Here is an 18,879-nt window from a genome sequence, read left to right as displayed (position 1 = left end):
GCAATAATTTGAGAAATATTTGAAAAATATAATGTCATAATGTCATGTGTGGACACGTTGTTTTTTCTGAATGTAAAATAATGTACATAAGTGGACTTTTAAGCTTTTCCGACTTTAAAAACACTGCGGGACCTCGTTGAGTTGCATAATCGTGACAGATCTTGAACGCATCATCGTTGAGGCTGTTCGAATCCCTCAGTGGCAGCGCCAGTGGTAAGAAAACCCAAACAAACATCAATAGCGTATTACTTACGGAGTTTACCATTGCAAAGAGGTACAATCTCGTTCATGTATCCATATTCTATGTATACTTTAATCATTCTGTATCGGAAGCGACGATGCTTCGGAGGAGGTACACGGTATCGTCATGAAACACTGCAAGTTAGCCGCTAGCACTTAGCAAGCTGATAAATGTGTGCTGCCGCTGCTAAGGTAGCCATTTTGAAACTGTGTTGTTCCAACGAAGCCAGGTCTGTTTACCTCTATTGTTTTACGTGACAGCTGTTTAAATAGACTGTTTCAGCCACCGTGAGCATATTGAATACGTTTTTACTTTGCTAAGCCCCCTAACAACATCATTTCATTTCAACTACCTAGCAGTATTCGTTGGCTAACGTTACTTAACAGACTGGTTAACGCCAGCTACTAGCTAACAAATGCTAACGTTAACCCTAGTTAACTAAGCAGAGTTAGCTAGCAGCAGAGTTAGGGCAGATCTGATAACCTTGTTAAGTTAGTGATTGACTGTTACGCAAACATCGCCTTGCGTCTTAATTTATTTCGATGCACTTTAATCCATAACATTACTCAGCTATTTAGCTTGGTGAAACGTGCATGTTACGTTACTTTGTGGTGAATTACTGCAGTGTTTGTGGACATGTGGGTTTGACACAGTGTGTAATAATAATACTCTGGGTACTTTCCGAAAAAAGTATTGCGTTGCTGTCATTCGTTTGAGTATTGTTTCACAGGGAAGCAGCGCTAAATGTCTGTGCTGCACATAGTAGCTCGGGTCCGTGGCAAACTCATTGATGTTGAGCTGTTACGTAATAGTTCAGTGGGAATACGTTGGTAACATGGTAACAGCGTGTTTGTGCATGTAGGGGTTAATTTTGTTTAGGTGATGGAGATGTAATCATATCGCATGGTTGAACAAGGGCTGGAGGATCGACTGTAAACCTCAGTTTCATGCACTCACCGTCAGGCCTGTTTGGATGCGCAGCAGTCTGGGGAGAAGTACCGAGGAAGAAAGTGTTCGAGTTATTTTTACACAGTTATAAATATTTCATTTACCAAAGCCGTCACAATTTTATAAAAGAGCCAGCTTTCTGCATGAAATGCCTCTGAGATCACTGAGTCATGATTTTTTCTCTCATACCTCTCATAATGTATCTGAAGTGTCGAAAGCAGTTTGTTGTAAAGCATGGTCTTGTCTCTTGCATTGGAAGCTGTTTTGAAGATTTTATTGATCAAGTTATTCAGTAAAGCAGGAGCATCTTGCATAATGTTTAGTTATGTGCACACAGCTATAGAGATCTCAAGGGAAATGTTAATTTTTGCTTAATTAATCAGTTTACTTAGTTGCCATTTACAAGGCAAACGAAATCTAATACAACAGTCTTGCAATAAATCTTACAGACAGGTGTCGATTCAACTTAAGGATTATATTGGAAGTTGTAGTTTGTAGTGCCTTAACATTATGTTGATTCATAATGGAGGTTAGGGCTTCTTTCAGAGGATGCGCCTTCCCAGATTTTGTTTGTTTTGCCAAACCAAAGTTCATATAGTTCCAACATTGAATACCCAAAGCTGCTCTGATAAAAGCCATCATGCTGAAATGTTAGCATGTTTTCTCAACCTGGCCGAAATGAAGTTGATATCAGTCAAATTCATCCAGAAGATGTGTGTGATTGCGCTGCTTACCTTTGGCAGGGCTCGACAGTCCAGGTAGAGTTGCCAGGTTGCTTTTTGTTGAAACTGGAATCAATTCTTGGCCTTTAGTTGCTATCAGTGGCAACCACTTTTTTAACATAGAAAAACTAAGGATAGAAACTTAAAATACCTTTTAGGATTTGTTGCATTAGTGATAATGAAATATTCAGTCAGAACTGAAACCAGACAATGCTGCACAGGTGTTGGTGTGTTTACTTGTGTGTGTGTAGCCATCTGTTTTAGAGACAATGGAGATGCTAATTATGTTAATTGACTCTAGGGTGAAAAGCGCAAGCAAATGTGCTGACTTTTGTGACTGAACTGTCGGAGAACCAGATAAACCTGAATGAAAACAAAAATTTTCCACAAAAATTGTTAAGTCTTTGGAGGCAAAGTATCCCACCATCTTAAGCTGGATTTAAAAAAATATCCTGTAAAACACAACAAACACACACACACACAAACACACACACTGGAGATGCAATACCTTTGAGTGTTATATTGAAGGTAACACATTTTACCACAAGATATGTACTCTTCAGTGGTCCATTTATGATTCTTTGGTACTTAAATGTTGTAGTGTTGGCAGTGATAGCAAACAAGTCTTACCATGCACTATTCTACATTTTTCTCTGAGATGTTTCCTTCTCTAAATTTGGAAGCTAAAGCTAGCTAGCCAAGGAGAATCAAGACTAGCCACTGCCATTGAGGCTCGGGAAAAATGAAGGGAAAAGACGTATATGACGCACATTTTAGTTGAGGAATTAACATTTTTTATTCAGTGCACAGGCTACACATTTATACAATTGTCAAATGTAAAAATCACCTAAGGCCCGCAACAACGATGGATGAAAACGTTTATTTCCTTTTTTTTTTTTTTTTGTGTTTGGTTTTTTTTTTTGTCAAAGCGACATTGAGCCACTGGAGATGAGCTAAGGAGTCGCAGGTTGTCTACCATTGAGCTTAATGAACACTGAACAGTTTTAAAAAATCAGAATGATTACTTTAGATATTAAGTCATAATGTAGGATTCTATTTCCAGGACTTGTGTATTAATTTCTATTAGTTAAGATAAGTGCACTGACCGAACTTTGAGATATGTTTTCTAAACGAAGGCTGTTTTTGTGTAATGCAGGTCCGGTGTGTTCCTGTGCAGATACCAGTGAACCCTCAGCAAGAAAACGAGACACTGCAGTGCTGAAACCTCACGTTTGAGCAAAAAACTTATTAAAGAACGGAAGGAAAGACCGGCTTCACAAAATTTTGGATGCATGCTATTTTCATCTTCATTTTTTTTCCAACTGAGAAAAAGAAGTTGATTGAGCTTTCTTGAGGATTTCTTTTTAGATGAGTTTGATTGCTCTTGATGGACTCTTGTGCATCACATGACACGAGGACCTTTTGACTCTGTGGAAGATTTTTTGTTTATCTCCTGAGCTTGCATATCTATGAAATCAGAGTTACACCCCAAATCTGCTTCAATCAGAAATCTGCAGATAATTAAATGGGCGCCTTACAAATGTGATATTAAAACACACAAAGACAAAAGCAGCACTAGAATGCATCATCTAGCATCATCTCTATTTCACTAACCAAAACTGAAAATGACGGCAATGTAACATAGGGTTTTACTTCCTTCATTGTCATGTGACTTTGAACCTTTGCGCATTATTTTCTTCAAACTCAGACAGTCTTTTTCATCAGTTTAATGAGGTGAGCAGTGACCTCCATTGCCAATAAAAGACTGTCTCTGAACTCATTTTTCTTTTCTGCATGCGTTTCAGTAGATCTTAAAATGATTCGGTAAAAGGTGAGTCGACGTAAACACATACTGGCACGCAGTGTGGCAGGACAACACCTGTCCGTCTCCCCTCATCTGGTGTCAAAGTGGAACTGCTAAACAAACTGCTGTCCATGTTAGAGGGCAGACATCTTTCACAGACTGCTTCCTTGTATTAACAATAAGACAACCTGGCTCATCTTCACAGACACATCGCTCGTCAAATCAATTCATTTTGCCATTCAGCATCAAGTCCAATCAGTCTTTCTGTTGTCAATAAGGGCAAATGGCTCAAATGAATTGGTAAAGGATTCAATCTGCTTTGAAAAAAAATCACCTGGACTGGAAACAGTAGCATTCGGAATTCATCAGAGACGTGACCTCCACAGGAGCTGCGTGGGAATCTGGTTCAAGAAAGGAGACTCTGTCACAGCCCTCTGCGCTTCTACTTTGAAATCTACTTCCTGCTCGGTCAGTTCTCTGGATCGCCATTCCAGATCATTCCTGCGACCTTTTGACCCATCTCCAAGTGTTTCACCCTGGACGAAGGGAGCTGCCTCTGGGGCAAGGGGCTGTGCTGTCCTGGAGGTGGTGGAGAGGGGGTTGTCGGTGCGCCACTCCCCGTCTGTCAGTGCACACACTCTGTGATCAGTGCCAACAGGCCTGAGGAACCGAGCCCAGCCGGACCGAGAGAGGAGGCAGAGGACTTCAGAGCCACAGACTCTGGGGTAATGATAAAGTTTCACCTCACTGACTTGGCTCCTGTAAACATGCATGCACTAAATAGCTTTAAAATAAACTGCTGTCATTTGGTCCCCTACAAGTCAACATTTTGTACATAGCAAGCGTTCATTTTCCACCTTGTACACATAATGGTTTTCAAGAAAAATGTGAAAGTTAGGCAGAATTAAGCCTGACGAGCCATACAAATCGATCACATCCACACGTTGCAAAATCATACTTGTATTATGCTGCACAAAATATTTTCCATCCAGGCTGTCATCCAGTTATCAGCTTCACAGGCACAGCTGCAGCAAGTTTGAGATTTGTTGTTTTCTGCTAAGAATAGACTCTTTGTGGCTCTTGAGGGAGACCTTTACACTACGAATTTCTAAATAACTGCAGGTAGACCAAACACTTGAAAGACATGACATGAAATCAAAGATGGAGGGATGTAAGAAAATCTGATTAGTGTTTCTGAGCTTGAAATAGCTAAATCTGGATTTAAAAAAAAAAAAAAAAAAAAAAGATGTCATTCCTGCTGTACGTTTCTTTTGTCAGATCCTGGCCATGAGGTTTGATGCCTCGATCCACTGACCGGAAACACTGGACCTAAATGGCGCAGCATGACTTTGTCCCTGCCTGGCTTAACTTCTCCACGCCCCAGCCTGCCAAGGTGTGTGTGTATGTGTGTGTACACTGTGTGTGTTTGAGCATGTGCCAGTTGATTACAGGGGGAAAAAAAGGGAAATAAAACAGACAGAGCTTGAAATTGTAACTTGTCAGTGACATTGCTCTAGCACCTGATGTGATTGTGTGCCTGTACACCTGTGTGTGTGTGTGTGTGTGTGTGTGTGTGTGTGTGTGTGTGTGTGTGTGTGTGTGTGTGTCAGCGACGAGTCACCCTCAGGGACTGACAGTGCAGTCAGCACATGGTTCAGCAGAGGGTCACCTATTTGTTTTGTATCTTCATGAAACAGACTGATGACGGAAGAAAAAAAACAATTTTAATAACATCAAATGACAATTAACCATACACGGGGATGTTTTTTTTTTTTTAATGGACAGCTTTTGAGATTTAATTTAATTTTAATATTTTTTTTGGTAATAGACAAGCAAGAGCTGCTGAATATCATTTGTAAGCGAGCTTTGTTTTTTCTCATGTTTTTAGTGGTTTCTCATGAGAATGTTTAACTAATTTAACTAAATAATCATGAACATTGATAAGACTGTTGACTGCACTGACCAGCTGAGCTACAGTGTGTTTAAGTTGTTTCAGACTGCCTGAATCTTATTCTCACTCACAAAGGCTCAGATTGACTCCGACAGGAGAAAGCGCAATTCACAGAGGCAACACCAGAGTTATTTTTACTGCCTGGCATAAATTGGGACGTGGCTGCAATTTAGGGGTCTGGAACCAAACTGTATCAGCCACATTTAGTTTAGATTGAATATTGTACAAAATAGTAAGCCAGAAATATTGCCTCTTAAGAGTAGAATTGGGGAGGCGGGATTGCAAATGGAGAGAAATGGTTGGATTGATTGTGTCCTTCATTTGGGAAAGTATTGACTGGTCTGACTGTCCACTTGAGACTGTGAATGTGTCTGAATCTCAGTGTAATCTGTGAGCGAGGAGATTGACCAGCTAAGTGTCCTGTCTGTGAAATCAAGACTCAAGACAGAGAAACAAGTGCACAGTCACTGTCCTGCTGACACATGACTTCACCTCAATGTCATTTGTCTTCAGGGATTAGTCTGGATACGCATGCCAGGGTTGGAGCTGCAGTTTATTCTCCTGCCGTAGGTTTTCTGTACATCAAAGTGCTGTCTGTCATCTGTAGAAGTGATAAAAATTCCTTGAGATGATGCTTGCAGGGATGGGCTGAAGAACAGTCTTACTTGATCTTTGAACCTCAGCTGACGACAAAGATATGATTCAGATGAATAAGAGCATTTGCAGTTGGCATTATGAAACACACAGCTGTGTCAGTGCAATGACTTTAAGATCTTATTGGCTTCCATAGCTACACATTTCTAATGATAAAGCATTCAAAGATTGTTTTCAGTTCCTATGATGTCTATTTTTACCCCTAAAAATAGATCCCTACATTGACAGTTTCACTTAGAGTTATTTAAGTTCTTTGAGGGAGTAAGAGATGAACTCAGGATTATGCCAATCTAAGTTCTTCACAAGGACAAAGATAAAGTAGAGGGAAAAATGTCCTGAAAAATGGTAATTTCTGTTTCTGTAGTTTTCTGGTCTTTTGTGTCGTCAGTTGCACATGGTTTATTGTCCACCATGTCAATGTAGAGCCCCACTTTGACTGACCTTGTCCCCTTTGTGTTCTCCAGTCCCCTGCTGCCAACCTTGAGAAACAAGGTGAGCCCCACCACCACAGAGACGGCAGAACCGCTGTAAGCCGCCGCCGCCACAACTCCTCTGATGGCTTCTTTAACAACGGCTCGTTGCGCGCTCCAGCAGGTAACTGTTCAGGACAAATGCCCTCTTGTTGTTGACCTTGTTGTTTTATTACAGAGCTAACTGTGAACTAGACAGAGGTTTAATCGTCCTCAGAGACTAACTAACTAGTTCTGTCACTCACAAAGATCATTCAGTGGTTGAACTGAGCAGGGATCAGAGACTCTGCTCGATGCACCTTGTATTACATCATAAGTGAAGAAGTAGCTGGAGCTGTTTTCTTTTTTTTTTTACTTTACTGAGCCAGAGAAGAAATGGCAAAATTCAGCTGCTGTCATCGTAAGGACAGAGGAGACAGACTGCGGATGAGAAAATCAGACAGTGAATGGTTATTATTACCACAGACTGCTCATCTTGAAAAGAATGCTTTTACACCTTTTCAACACCTGGCAAGAACAGGGGTTTCAAACATATGGTCCGCGGGCTAGAATGTGCCTGACAAAGGGTTCAACCCGACCCACTGAATGACTTTGTGCACCAGATATGAAGCACTTGTGAAGGCTAACGCCTAGTTCACACTTGAGGCGGAACTGTTGCAAAGCGCGCCAATTTCTCTGGAGCTCAGGCCGCTTGCTTTCACTGGCCATTTTAAGCAGTCAGACAGTTCACACTGGATGCGTTGCGGCCCCCCGAGCACCGTGGCAAGCTCGCAGTCTGCAGCGATAGTTTCGGCGTCTGGTCTATTATTTCTGCAAGCAAATCTGGCAGAAAAGCACACAAAATACACACACACATGCACTCACAGACACGGTTACACAGCCAGAGACACACAGGCAAGCAGGGACAGAGCTCTCTGTGTGATAAGAGAGGAGCAGAGAAGGAGAATTGCTGCAGACCAGCGCAGAGAAATACGCTGAGAACAGCCAGATGACCGCTGATGGGTGGCTGCGGGACACAACATATTGGGGCGCTTTGGCATCCCTTGTGAATGCGGCGTAACAAGTCTTACTAACAAACAGCAGATGAGCAAACTGCGGATCCCCATAGCGGATGGAGCCTGAATGTTTTGTCAGATATACTATGAGTGACAGAAACATTCAGGGAGCCTATTGAACCCTGATCGAGTCTGAGGATCGATCTGCTTTTGCTATGAATATAGGTTGGAGGCATAGAGATTTGAGAAAACTGAGCCAAGGTGAGCAGTTTTTCAAGCAGGCAGCACATAGCTTAGCGTGTTCGCTGACGCATGAGGCAGGTCAGGACATCTTTATTGGGAATAACTGAAACAATCTAATGTTCGCTCATTCGCATCAAATGCAGTTAGGAATCATGAAAGAGGTGTCAGATTTCAGGAGCAAGCTAAACGGTGTGTTTCATGAAATATGCTGCTTCAGGGGTTTTCCGCCCAGACCAAACAATAAATACATATTGTGGTCATATTTAAAGATAATGAACATTATGCAAAGTATCATCAATCAGCAGCTTCAGAGCAAAATAATCTGTGTCAGTTCCTAAGGCACTAGTTTATAAATTGTTTGTGAGGCAGGGGATAACCTAACCTGCCTCCTCAAAAGCTTCCACTTTTATTTGGCATGATGATGCCAGCATTACTCCACAGCAGTGGAAATGTATGGAAAAACACTCATGTAAAGACAGCAGACTGACTGAATGGAAATACATACAAATGATTGAAATTAAGACATCCAAGGCATTTCATTGTCTGTTGTGTAAATGGATGAACGTTTTCAGAAAGGGAAAGATTCGGAGGTGTTGTTATTTATAGGTTATTATGCAATGGGTTTCCAGCCCACTTGAGATCAAATTGGGCTGTATGTGGCCCACGACACCCCTGGGTTAGAATGAGTCTCAAACCAGCTCCTGAGGTGATTCATTATAAAGACAGATGCTGAAATTGAACACTGAGCTTTTGTTGAAGCTTGTTATGAGTGATGGTTACACAAGTAGAATTTGGATTATAATTGAAAGCTCGCTACTTTTATCTATGAGAAGAACCATTTTTTTATCAAGCTTTCCTGATAGAGATAATGCTGGCTATGTTTCAAACATTTCATCAGTCATGACAAGTTCTAGTTAAGTCATTGTGTTGGACTTTCAGTGTGCAAAGTTGAAGATGATGGCGAGCAGCAGAGCTCTGCTGAAAGAGGATATAATTGAGGTCCCTGTCGTGGAAAAGGACATAATTGAGGCCACCTGCTCAGAAGTCAGTGGTGTTGTAGCAGCCTTGCAGGCAGCAGACAGGTGGCGTTGGAGTCCTATCTCCCTTTGAGGCTTCCTTTTACATGACATATCGCCTCTTGTACTCACACTCATTCTCACCATCTGTCCTTTCTCTTGATATTATCTGATTTTATCAAAAGTACAGATCAGTTTCTGTACTCTGCATGTAGACGGCATCGCTCTGCTGATGCCTGTGGTTCGGTGTGCGAACGTAGACTTGCATTAATGTGGTTCCAGTTTTAAAATGGCAGTTCATTGTTGCTCATCTCCTCCTGAGTAAAACAAATGCTGAAGATCCACCAAGCTGCTGTATTTTGGTGAAATCTCACTTTTCCATTCAGTGTGTTTTGTTTCTGTTTCTATAGAGTTGTTTTTCTGGATGAATGGTTTTGATATGATGATCAGCTGTAACATCAGCATGCATTCAGGTTCAGTGGCAAAATTTCAATCCCGTGTCCAAGCAGTAATCTAGAGTAAGTTAAGCTTCGTGTTTGACAGGTTCTTCACCGAGTTGTCCTTACAGTCTCGGGGATTTTTCACCATTGACCCTCACTTTTCTTTGCCTTTTCTTTTTTGATTCTCAGCTTCCAAAAGCAGAAAGGCAGCTTTATGTGTCTCTACTTGCTTTTTGTGTGAAGTGCCAGTCAGACACAAACAGCCGGTGTGTAGAAAGTTAATGGTGAAGTGTTAGTTATTAGGCTAATAACTCACAGAAACATTGTGTGTAATAGTCCACCTGTCACCTTCTTTTCTCCTCTCCTCTGTCACTTTCTCTCTTTTCATCTCAAACACACACATTCACACACACCATGGAAAATGCCGCAGCACTCGGTCTTTGTCTCTGTTCCCGACCCTCTACTTGTGCTCTCATTGACTGTAAGTCAGTGACAAATTTCGTGGGAGTTCAGATATGAAGCATTCTGGAAATCTGGAGTGCACCCGTGATGCATCGGTTAGCCTCTCAGCTCGTGTCTTTGTTGACGTGTAGTGCTCGAGAGCTGAGATCTGGGGCATTTGTCAGGAACCTTCAAAATCTCTCAGCAAGTGGAAAATTCAGGGCTGAAGTCATGTAGTGTAAACTCAGCCTTACTAACTTTGCCTTTTAACCAAAAACATTAACAGATGGACTTAAAACATCAGAATCGACCTCTTTATGAATTTGACTCATGAGGATTTCCAGTATTTTCTGTATCCACATCGTCAACATTGTCTGCCTTAGTGTTTTCAGTTTGTTATGCACAGAACAATACAAATATCTTGTGCGTGGATTCAGAGTCTCAATTCTAAAAATGTTGTCCTGTCCAATGTTTCTCATATTGGAAATAACACTGAGTCTCAGCTGACATTTTGCTAGTTGCCCATCCAGCTAGCAGGGAAGCAGATGTTTTAATGCTTACCACTTCTGCTGGTGAAGGCCATTCAATAAACTTTCTTACAACAGAATTATTGATCTGCTTTGGTTTCATTAGTTTGTGCTCTAAATTAGTGAACACTGTTCAGCACTGAAAAAAGACTTAAGTTGTTCAGATAAACCTTACTGGTCTGTCAAAGCCACATGTCGCTGGTACTCAGCGCTTACTGAAGCATAATGACATCACTCTTGTACATCTGTTCTCTCTCATAAGGTGACGGATGGCAGCAGCCTTCTCTGCTTCTGAGGCATGACTCGGTGGACTCGGGGGTGGCCAAAGGAGGGCATGGTGGGCTGGCAGGGGGCTCCTGTTGGAAGGACACACCCAGCTGGCATGGAGCGTCGCGGGGTCCCCAGGACGGCCACCACCACCAGGGACGCCACCCCAAACGGGTAGGAGGCGACAGGGACAGGCAGGCGGGGCACCGGCAGCGCAATGGCAACTTTCATCCCCGCAAGGGCACCTCGTACCAGGACAAGTTCCCCAACGAGGAACGCAAAGACGGCAAGGACGACAAGCTGAAATTTGTGGAAGAGGACTTTGTGAGTAGATAACCTTCACTGGGTTTTCTAAAGCGTGCTGATGACCTTAACACAGTTCTTCAATGACAAAGCTCTGTTGAAAGATTCGTTGAGTCAGTGATGAAGCTTTTTAGATCATTTCATAAAAAGGGCTCAGCGTGAAGTCCGCTGTGAATACAGACTGTAGTTTTAGGAAAACAGTTATTGTTCTCTCTGCACCTTACCTGAAATAATCAGAGCTTATGTCAGAAACATTTTCACTTTCCATTTCACATTTTCTCCCCATACTTACACTGTGACAAAAACTGCAAATTCCACGAGTATTATGCATCACAAGACTTTCCCGTCGCTGACTCATCAGGCTTAATCTTGTCGGCAACAACATGCTCAGATTCTCAGATGCTGACATAACTTTGTAATAAAACATTTGAATGCTCAGTAGTTAATGCAGGGGTTTTGTCTTTTCAGCCTTCCCTCAACCCTGAAACAACTGGAAAGCCTGGGACTCAGATGCGAGCAGTGGCTCCCCATGCTGGAGTTTGGGGTAAGAGCTCACGGTCCAGTTTGAATTTAAATTCTTGAATCAACAAGAGACAGTCAAAAAGGTTTAATGTTCTGTCTGACAGGTTCTAATCCTTAACTTTGTAAGAGTGATGATTTTGACAAAATGATCAGTTTTACTTTTAGTCTTTAGAAGTTGGTTTAAAGTCACATTTTAGTCTTTTGCGTCTTGTTTCAAAGTCTTTTTTAGTCGTTTGCGTCTTGTTTCTTGTGTCAAAATTTAGGCTTTATAATGAGTCTAATTTATGTCAGTGTTTCAGTCATAATTTGTTCAGTTCACTCTGCAGCAAAATCTGGAGACCAAAACGTCCCCCAGAAGCACACTGCACAGCATGTTTACTAGGGAAAAAAAACAAAAAAAACAAAAAACAACTGCTCGACTTGAAGGTATCTCACTCAACTGAGGGGTCTCTGATTGATGACTCGAATCTCTGCCTTTAAGGGGCATTCAAACTTTTTTCATATCCTATAGAAATTATGCCATAAGTTATTTGTGTTAATACTGCTTTATAATACTGATATTATGAGGTCTTCTATTAAATTTGATGTCTGTTTCACTCAGTAAAACTATAAATAAACATCAAGTTTATTCACTTAACATTGAGCTGATCTTAATGCAGAATTATGTTCAATGTTTGCCTTATTAGTTAGTGTCTGTTTGTGAGTAATAAGAGATCATAAATCATCATTAAGAAGGAGTAGATGTTTACTTTAAGCTAACTCAGCGCTGTTCAATTTAACAATATCTTTACAATATCTCAAACTAAACACTGATGCATCTGGTTAGAAAGAGACGGCTCCTGTGATCTTACTTAGGTCACCCTAAGTAAGATCAGAGCCAACTACTTCGTAATTTCACCGCAGTTTTTGTGTCAATATTTTTTCATTTACATTGTCATTAGAAATTATTTATTCATGGTATAATAGAACATCAGCTGATACTTGTTGTCAAAATTTGACAGGATGAAAACTGCATTGTAACATTGCATGACTGATCACGTTCCAGAAAACCCCCCGAGTGGCAAACAGATGGTGTCCAAGATGCTTGTTATCAAGAAAGTTTCCAAGGAGGACCCCAGCACAGCCTTCTCTGCGGGGTTTGCCACTGCTGGCGCCTTGCCCACCAACGGCAGCAAAGCTCCCATTGCAGGCTCCAGCGTCTACAAGAACCTGGTCCCAAAGCCTGCTGTGGCCCCCACCAAAGTACGACTTACTGTGCACATTTGCATTAAGGGAAAACTTAAGAACGTTTCATCCTGGATCCTATTTTCCCATTTTTTTCTGTATTAGTGACTAATGGAAACAACAATTTTGGTTCCATTACTGAGTAAGAGACCACAAAAGAGGCTGCAATGTCTTCACACCGTTTATTTATGTCCACTAAAAGTGGTTGTTTCCTTCTCTGATTGGCTCACATTTGTATTACAAGCATTTTACAACATAATAGAAAGGATCCCTACAGAGATGTAAAACGTTTTTCTTAACCTTTTATGCAGTTCATTGTTGTCGTCTTGTAACAATTCAACTCACGGGTGTAGCCCTTCTGCTCAGTACGGAATCAATTTTTAAAAATTGGCTCCATTAGTTACCCAGGCACAAAAATATGGGGAAATTGGGTCCAGGTTGAAAAATAATAAAGTTTCCCTTTTAGTAAATACCAGGCTTTGCACATTGTATGTCAGTACCAGTTACACAGGAGCCATGCTGTTATGTAAGCCATCTTTCTGTCTGTGACAAACACACACTACATGTACTCTCTTTTAGAGCACCCAGTGGAAATCCGGTGGTAGAGAGATCACTAAGTCTGGCCTTCACATGCCGGGCCGAGATTCAGTCTTCACCAGCCCCGTCTCTGCAGCCAAACCCAGCACCCCAGTCAATGCACCACAGCACAACACCCCGAAAGAGGTGAGGACAGTTGGAAAAAGACAAATATATAACTTCATTCAGGGATTTTCCAACCCCAATACGATGCAGTCTACTCAGACTCCTTACTGACATGTAAAACTGCGGAGCGAGCGGACACGTGAAACTCCAGCGTAACAGTCTGTGTTGAACTCTCAGTCCTTATGACTGCGTGCATGACTGTGTGAGTAAATCACAGGTTTTGTCTAACCATAGTAATTATGTGTTAGTGTGGTTTGTGACTGAGATGCTTACTCACAAATGCACATGAAGTTTTCCTTTGCAGCAGTGTATGTGCTCTGTCTTCGGTTGTAAAATGTTATCATAAACTGTAATGTTCAAAAACACTGAACAGCATGTCTGCAACTACATTTTTGGTGCAAAATGTTTTAAGACGGCATACATTTGGCTCTGTTTCTTATAAATTTTACTTGCCAAATAAATTTTAAAGCTGATAAATGGTGTCTCGGTGGAAAAAATAATTATGTTAACTTGCTTTTTTTTTCTTCTTCCGGTCTCTGTCTTTCTTCCTGTCACACTGTCACACCTGCAGCACCCTTCCAGCACGACTCCTCCCATAGACATTGCCCCGTCGAGGCTGAAGCTGATGCGGCGTGGTCCGGACCGCAAGAGTGAGTTCTTGCGAGCTCTGAAGGACGAGGGCACTGGAGAGCTGACGACGAGCAGCAGTCCGGGAACATCAGGGGAGGTAGGGCAGCAGTTTGGCTTCATTTTCAGAATCCGCATCACACAGAACAGCACAGTAGTTACAGGTCATGACAGAGTAACGAAAATGCTCCATTGAAGAGAGCTTTTGTGCGACAGACTTATTACAAGTTTTGTCTGCACATAAAGAACAGCTAGTACATTCAAGTCTGAAAAATTGCTAAATTTAGCAACTAAATGTTGCAAAACATCCAAAGGAAATACACATTTTTGCCTTTTTCATTAATGTGTTGTTGTGTGAATATTCTCAGGGTGAAAGCAGCACCCCAGAGCCCAAAGCTTACAGTGAGGAAGTCTGCCATGAGAACGGTCTGTCCTACTCCCTCAGTGACTCAGACACCGAACACCTGTCCAGCTCCCTGGAGGCAGAGCACAGGTAGGACACTGCTCACCTCGCACAGGAAAAACCACTGTATCTCCACAGCTCCATTAGTGCTGTGCCAGCGCTCGAGTCTGGCTGAACCCATCCTAGTTCTGCACTTAGGGAAAAAAATATTTGTTTTCTTTAAATCGCCTTGGGCGCTGCTAAAGTCCGGTTTACACTGTGCGATTTTGGGCTGTTCCAGATAAAAGATGACCAACATGAAAGAAACATGGCAATATCTTTGGTCGTGGCTCTAAGCGGTGGTCCTGTGTCGCACAGTGAGACAGGGTCAACAATGGCTGTTGTCACAGTCTTGTGATCAAAGAAAGCCTGGGATAAAATATCTGACAGTCAGAAATTTGGGATGACCGTCTCACTGTGACTGCTGTTACGACCTCCGTCTCCTAACCAACCAACAGAAATGCGGCATGAAATGATGCACTGATCAGCGCAACGCTGGCGCTAAATGCTAATAGATGCTCAGAATTACTTGGAGCTCTTGTTGCAAAATTGGCTTGCCAGGTTGGACTCTTTTCCCCAGGCACAACCGCGTCCACATTCTCCTCCTCTTCTTCAGACTTTTTTTGGCACATATTAATGCCACAATAGCGAAGGCTCGCTTCATGTATGTTTTCTCTTACTACTACAGCGGCATAGATGGATGACATGAATAGATGTACATGATAGCCTGCTGTTCAGTAGGCGTTGTCATCATACAATCTGCATGAATCAAGCTTGATGTCTGCAGACATGCAAGTTTAAAAGATCCATGTCACACCGTGTAGCTTGCACTAAACTTACAGCGTACTAGAATGCTAAAATCTCACCGTTTGTTGGAGGTTTAATGTCAGGATGAAGCAGCTGTGTCCTTGTTCACACGCAGGGAGGTGAACCTTGGCTAAATCTTACATAACTCCGTCTGAAGTAGGTATGGCTACATCGTGTGAGATAGACTAGGACAACACTCACTGACCTTGTACACACACTCGCTCTCTGTCTGTCAGTCTCTCTCTCTCTCTCTCTCACACAACAATCAACTAAGCAGAAAATGGCTGTGCCTTCTTAGGTTGCTGAAGGCCATGGGCTGGCAGGAGTACCCAGAAAATGATGACAACTTCCTGCCTCTGACAGAGGACGAGCTGAGAGAGTTTCAGACTAAAACCGAACAGGTGAGCAATCAGAAAAACGTCTTGAGTCACTGAAGGGCCTTGTGTCTGTAACCCTACTTAAAGGGAACCTGTTATGGTCATATTCAGGATCAGACTTTGATATGGGGTTTCTAATAGAGCAAGTTCACGTTATAAAGTTGGTGTGCTGAACCGCCCCCCTTCCTTCTGGAAATTAGAGTGGTAGAATTTGACGTATTATAAGCCTACCTCAACACTGTTGAGGTAGGCTTATAATTTATGCCTGCAGGTGAGCCTACTGCGTTTCATTCACTGCTAGAGGTGCTTTTATTATTTATTTATTTAATCCTTCCTCCGAAGGACTAGTTTCTTCTGTTTTCCATAAAAATCTTGATTTTAAACTGACAACAGACATGGTATCAGAAGACATCATCAGAATCACACACATACAGATGGAGCGTTGAAAAAACAAAACAAAATTTAGTGCCAAACAGAAAAAGACAACAAAATCAAAGCATATTTGAACATAAATCAATTAATCTCTTCCCAACTTTGCTTTGGGTGGTTGACATAAAAACATCACTTCCGGGGAGCCTGTGCTGTAAAGTCATTACAGACACCCGACAAAAAACTCCAGTATGTGTGAACTTGTTTGGCAAGGACTTAAATCTAATGGACTTATATTCATAGTCACGCAGTTTGGCTTCGTGTTCAAAAACACTTAATTTTCCTCAAAATGTCTTTCTGGAACACCTGTATTATTAGCAGAATGAACACTTGCAGTAGCGAGCCTGGAGCAGCTGCACATGTAAAGAAAGAACAGTTTGGAACGGTATTCAGAATGATCTTAAGCCTGAGGGTTTTTGCTCACAGACATTACTTTTGAAACTTTGGCCACATGTAATATGAACATCCGACATTGTATTTATGTGGCAGAAAACAAGGAAAAGCACATGAGGTGTCCTTTATTATATGTGATAAATACACACACACTAATTGTCTGTGTCCTTTGACCAGCTGAAGAGGAACGGCATGCAGAGGAATGGGGCTCTCCCGAGGGCGCGGGGTGTGACCCTCCACTTCACCCCCTGGAGGAGTGTGGCGGAGGCGAACGTCGAGGAGGGCTCCGAGTCCGAAACCAGTAGCAGCAGCCAGACCTCTGATGACGACGACTGCATCAAATCCTAACGTGGCTTTACGGAACAAAAAAAACCAACAACAACAACACAACAGCCAACACAACATCCCAGCAAGCAATCCCCCTCTTCCTCTCATCTTTGTTTTTAGAGCACCATTTTGAATTTCTTTTGTTTTGATTTTTTTGTTGTCATTCTTGCACAAGGGAAAAACCAATCATATCCCAGTGAAGGGGGAGATTCCTGCTCCGCCAGACGTCGTTTTCCCTGCGTTTCCTCCTTCACTGCAGTCCTAGCCCTCTTTGAATCCCCCCATCCCCTCCCCCCTCCCCCTCTTCCTTTTTCTTCCTCGCTTTGTGGAACTGACGTGTTCATCAAGAAAAGAAGGGCAATGAATGCACACTTGATTCTGCTTTAAACAGACTAACTCATTTCATTGATGATGCTGATGACACATTATTAATGATATTAATAAAAATTGGTTCCTGACAAGCTGATATGTTTCAATATGAATCTGCCTACTGTGGTGCTTGAGTCCACACAGAGTTCACTTTTTGTAGGTCACTTGTAAAATCCCACATTGTTCCCACACAGCCCTGTAGGGAAACTCTTGACTCTTACAACATAATGAGTTTGATCACTAAAATGCTGCACTTTGTAAAGATGTAAAGTTCCCTGAAAAGAGCAACAAATGGAGCATTTCCCACTTAAATGTTTTCCTTGTTTTGAATATAATTGGTGCCTATATTGACCTACTCAAAGAGGGATTGTAGCTTTGAAGGGCAGGATTCCCATGGTCATAGAAAACCTGTAACATTATAGAATTTCACAATAATATTTTCCAGGCCTGGAAAGTCATGAAATTTGTAAAAAAAAAAAAAAAAAAATCATTGAAAAGTTTTGGAAAAGTGGAATTTTTTCATCTATATGAAATTATAGTAAACTTACGTGAATAACCTTCCACTTAATGTAACATGACGGCAAATTTAATTTCTGTAGCTTTCAACATAATGTAGCTCTAAATGCGTTAATATGTGACGTTTTGTTTACCATCATGTACTTTTTTTTTCATTTTCTCCCCATGCTCTGTCTCTCCCTTCATGTACTCTAACTAGCTTATATTATGTTTGAATTCTGCCAGGCGAGTTTGGAAGAAAAAAACATTTTGGGTCCTAAAAAGTCATGGAAAAGTTTAGAATTTTTTTCCATGATAATGTGTGGGAACCCTGTGAAGGGATAGTCCTTTTTTTTTTTAAATGGGGTTGTATGAGGTGCATAGTCAGTGTATTACCTACAGTAAAGGATGGTTATCATGCCCCCAGTTTGGAGAAGCAGGCAGGAGTACTGACACAGAAGCTAAGTGATGTACTGCTGTGGAGGGAGGCAGCAGTAAAATGTAGTTTAGCCATCCAAAAAAAGGCCCTCCTAAAAATTATTATGGATGTATTAAGAGAACTCGATACAGAGTTAGAGGCAAGTCCCCATTCATTCCTAAGAAAGTTGAAAAGTGGTGAATGAAGCCATAAAGTACAACTTCTGGGGGTAAAATTACATTCTGCATTGTTGAACCCGTAAAACAGGCAAACTTCTGGTTTAACCCTATGCTAACATGAATGTTGACAAAATGATTTAACTGTCCGTCTCCTCTAGACTTTGAAATGTTATTGGATTGAGTGGATAAATTCCAGATAGTTCATTTTACATGAATTGTGATGCTCAAAAAAATGTATACACTGATTTACAGATGTCACATGTCAAATTGGCTTCGAAGTCAGGCGCATTTGTGGAGGCCTGGAAAAAAATCTACCAGTTAAATTGTACGCTATATGTAGAATAATTTCATTGCTGTACCTTGCTATCAGCAAATTCTGACAGAGAACTCAAGCCATTAAATCACTCTCTTCAAAGCCACTAGACTCCATTGACAAAAACAGTAATTTTATGTTGCAGAGCATGGGAGCTGCTGGTCTAACGCTGCCTCAATCGGTTAGTTAGTGTTATTGTGACTTTGATGGAGTTGAGCCAACCCTTAAAACCC

At 41.6% G+C, this 18,879-nt stretch overlaps 1 protein-coding gene across 2 annotated transcripts; it reads left to right on the top strand.

The window, feature by feature from the left end:
• The first annotated feature begins 166 nt into the window (after positions 1-166).
• Positions 167-17,460, top strand: gpbp1l1 (GC-rich promoter binding protein 1-like 1). 2 transcript variants are annotated; one of them, XM_042497268.1, is made up of 12 exons: positions 167-213; positions 3,068-4,440; positions 4,994-5,108; positions 6,785-6,914; positions 10,715-11,043; positions 11,491-11,566; positions 12,590-12,786; positions 13,348-13,491; positions 14,042-14,197; positions 14,466-14,590; positions 15,645-15,747; positions 16,723-17,460. In XM_042497268.1, exons 3-12 carry the CDS (start codon positions 5,049-5,051, stop codon positions 16,891-16,893), a joined length of 1,491 nt encoding a protein of 496 aa, XP_042353202.1. In that variant the 5' UTR covers positions 167-213; positions 3,068-4,440; positions 4,994-5,048; the 3' UTR covers positions 16,894-17,460. The 2 variants fall into 2 exon arrangements, with proteins under 2 accessions (XP_042353202.1, XP_042353200.1); XM_042497266.1 differs by lacking the exon at positions 167-213 and adding an exon at positions 214-274.
• The last annotated feature ends 1,419 nt before the right edge of the window (positions 17,461-18,879 follow it).

This window comes from Plectropomus leopardus, chromosome 12 (genome assembly GCF_008729295.1).
Source record: "Plectropomus leopardus isolate mb chromosome 12, YSFRI_Pleo_2.0, whole genome shotgun sequence".
Taxonomy (NCBI): Eukaryota; Metazoa; Chordata; class Actinopteri; order Perciformes; family Serranidae; genus Plectropomus; species Plectropomus leopardus.
Note: the sequence above shows the minus strand (reverse complement) of the source record. Positions and strands in the feature narration are given on the sequence as shown.

Excerpts from the sequence above, each read along its gene's own strand:
- gpbp1l1 (XM_042497268.1), top strand. The coding sequence starts at position 5,049 with ATGGCGCAGCATGACTTTGTCCCTGCCTGGCTTAACTTCTCCACGCCC. Across the intron at positions 11,044-11,490 it reads AATTTGTGGAAGAGGACTTT|CCTTCCCTCAACCCTGAAAC; the intron begins GTGAGTAGATAA and ends TTGTCTTTTCAG. Across the intron at positions 11,567-12,589 it reads TCCCCATGCTGGAGTTTGGG|AAAACCCCCCGAGTGGCAAA; the intron begins GTAAGAGCTCAC and ends ATCACGTTCCAG.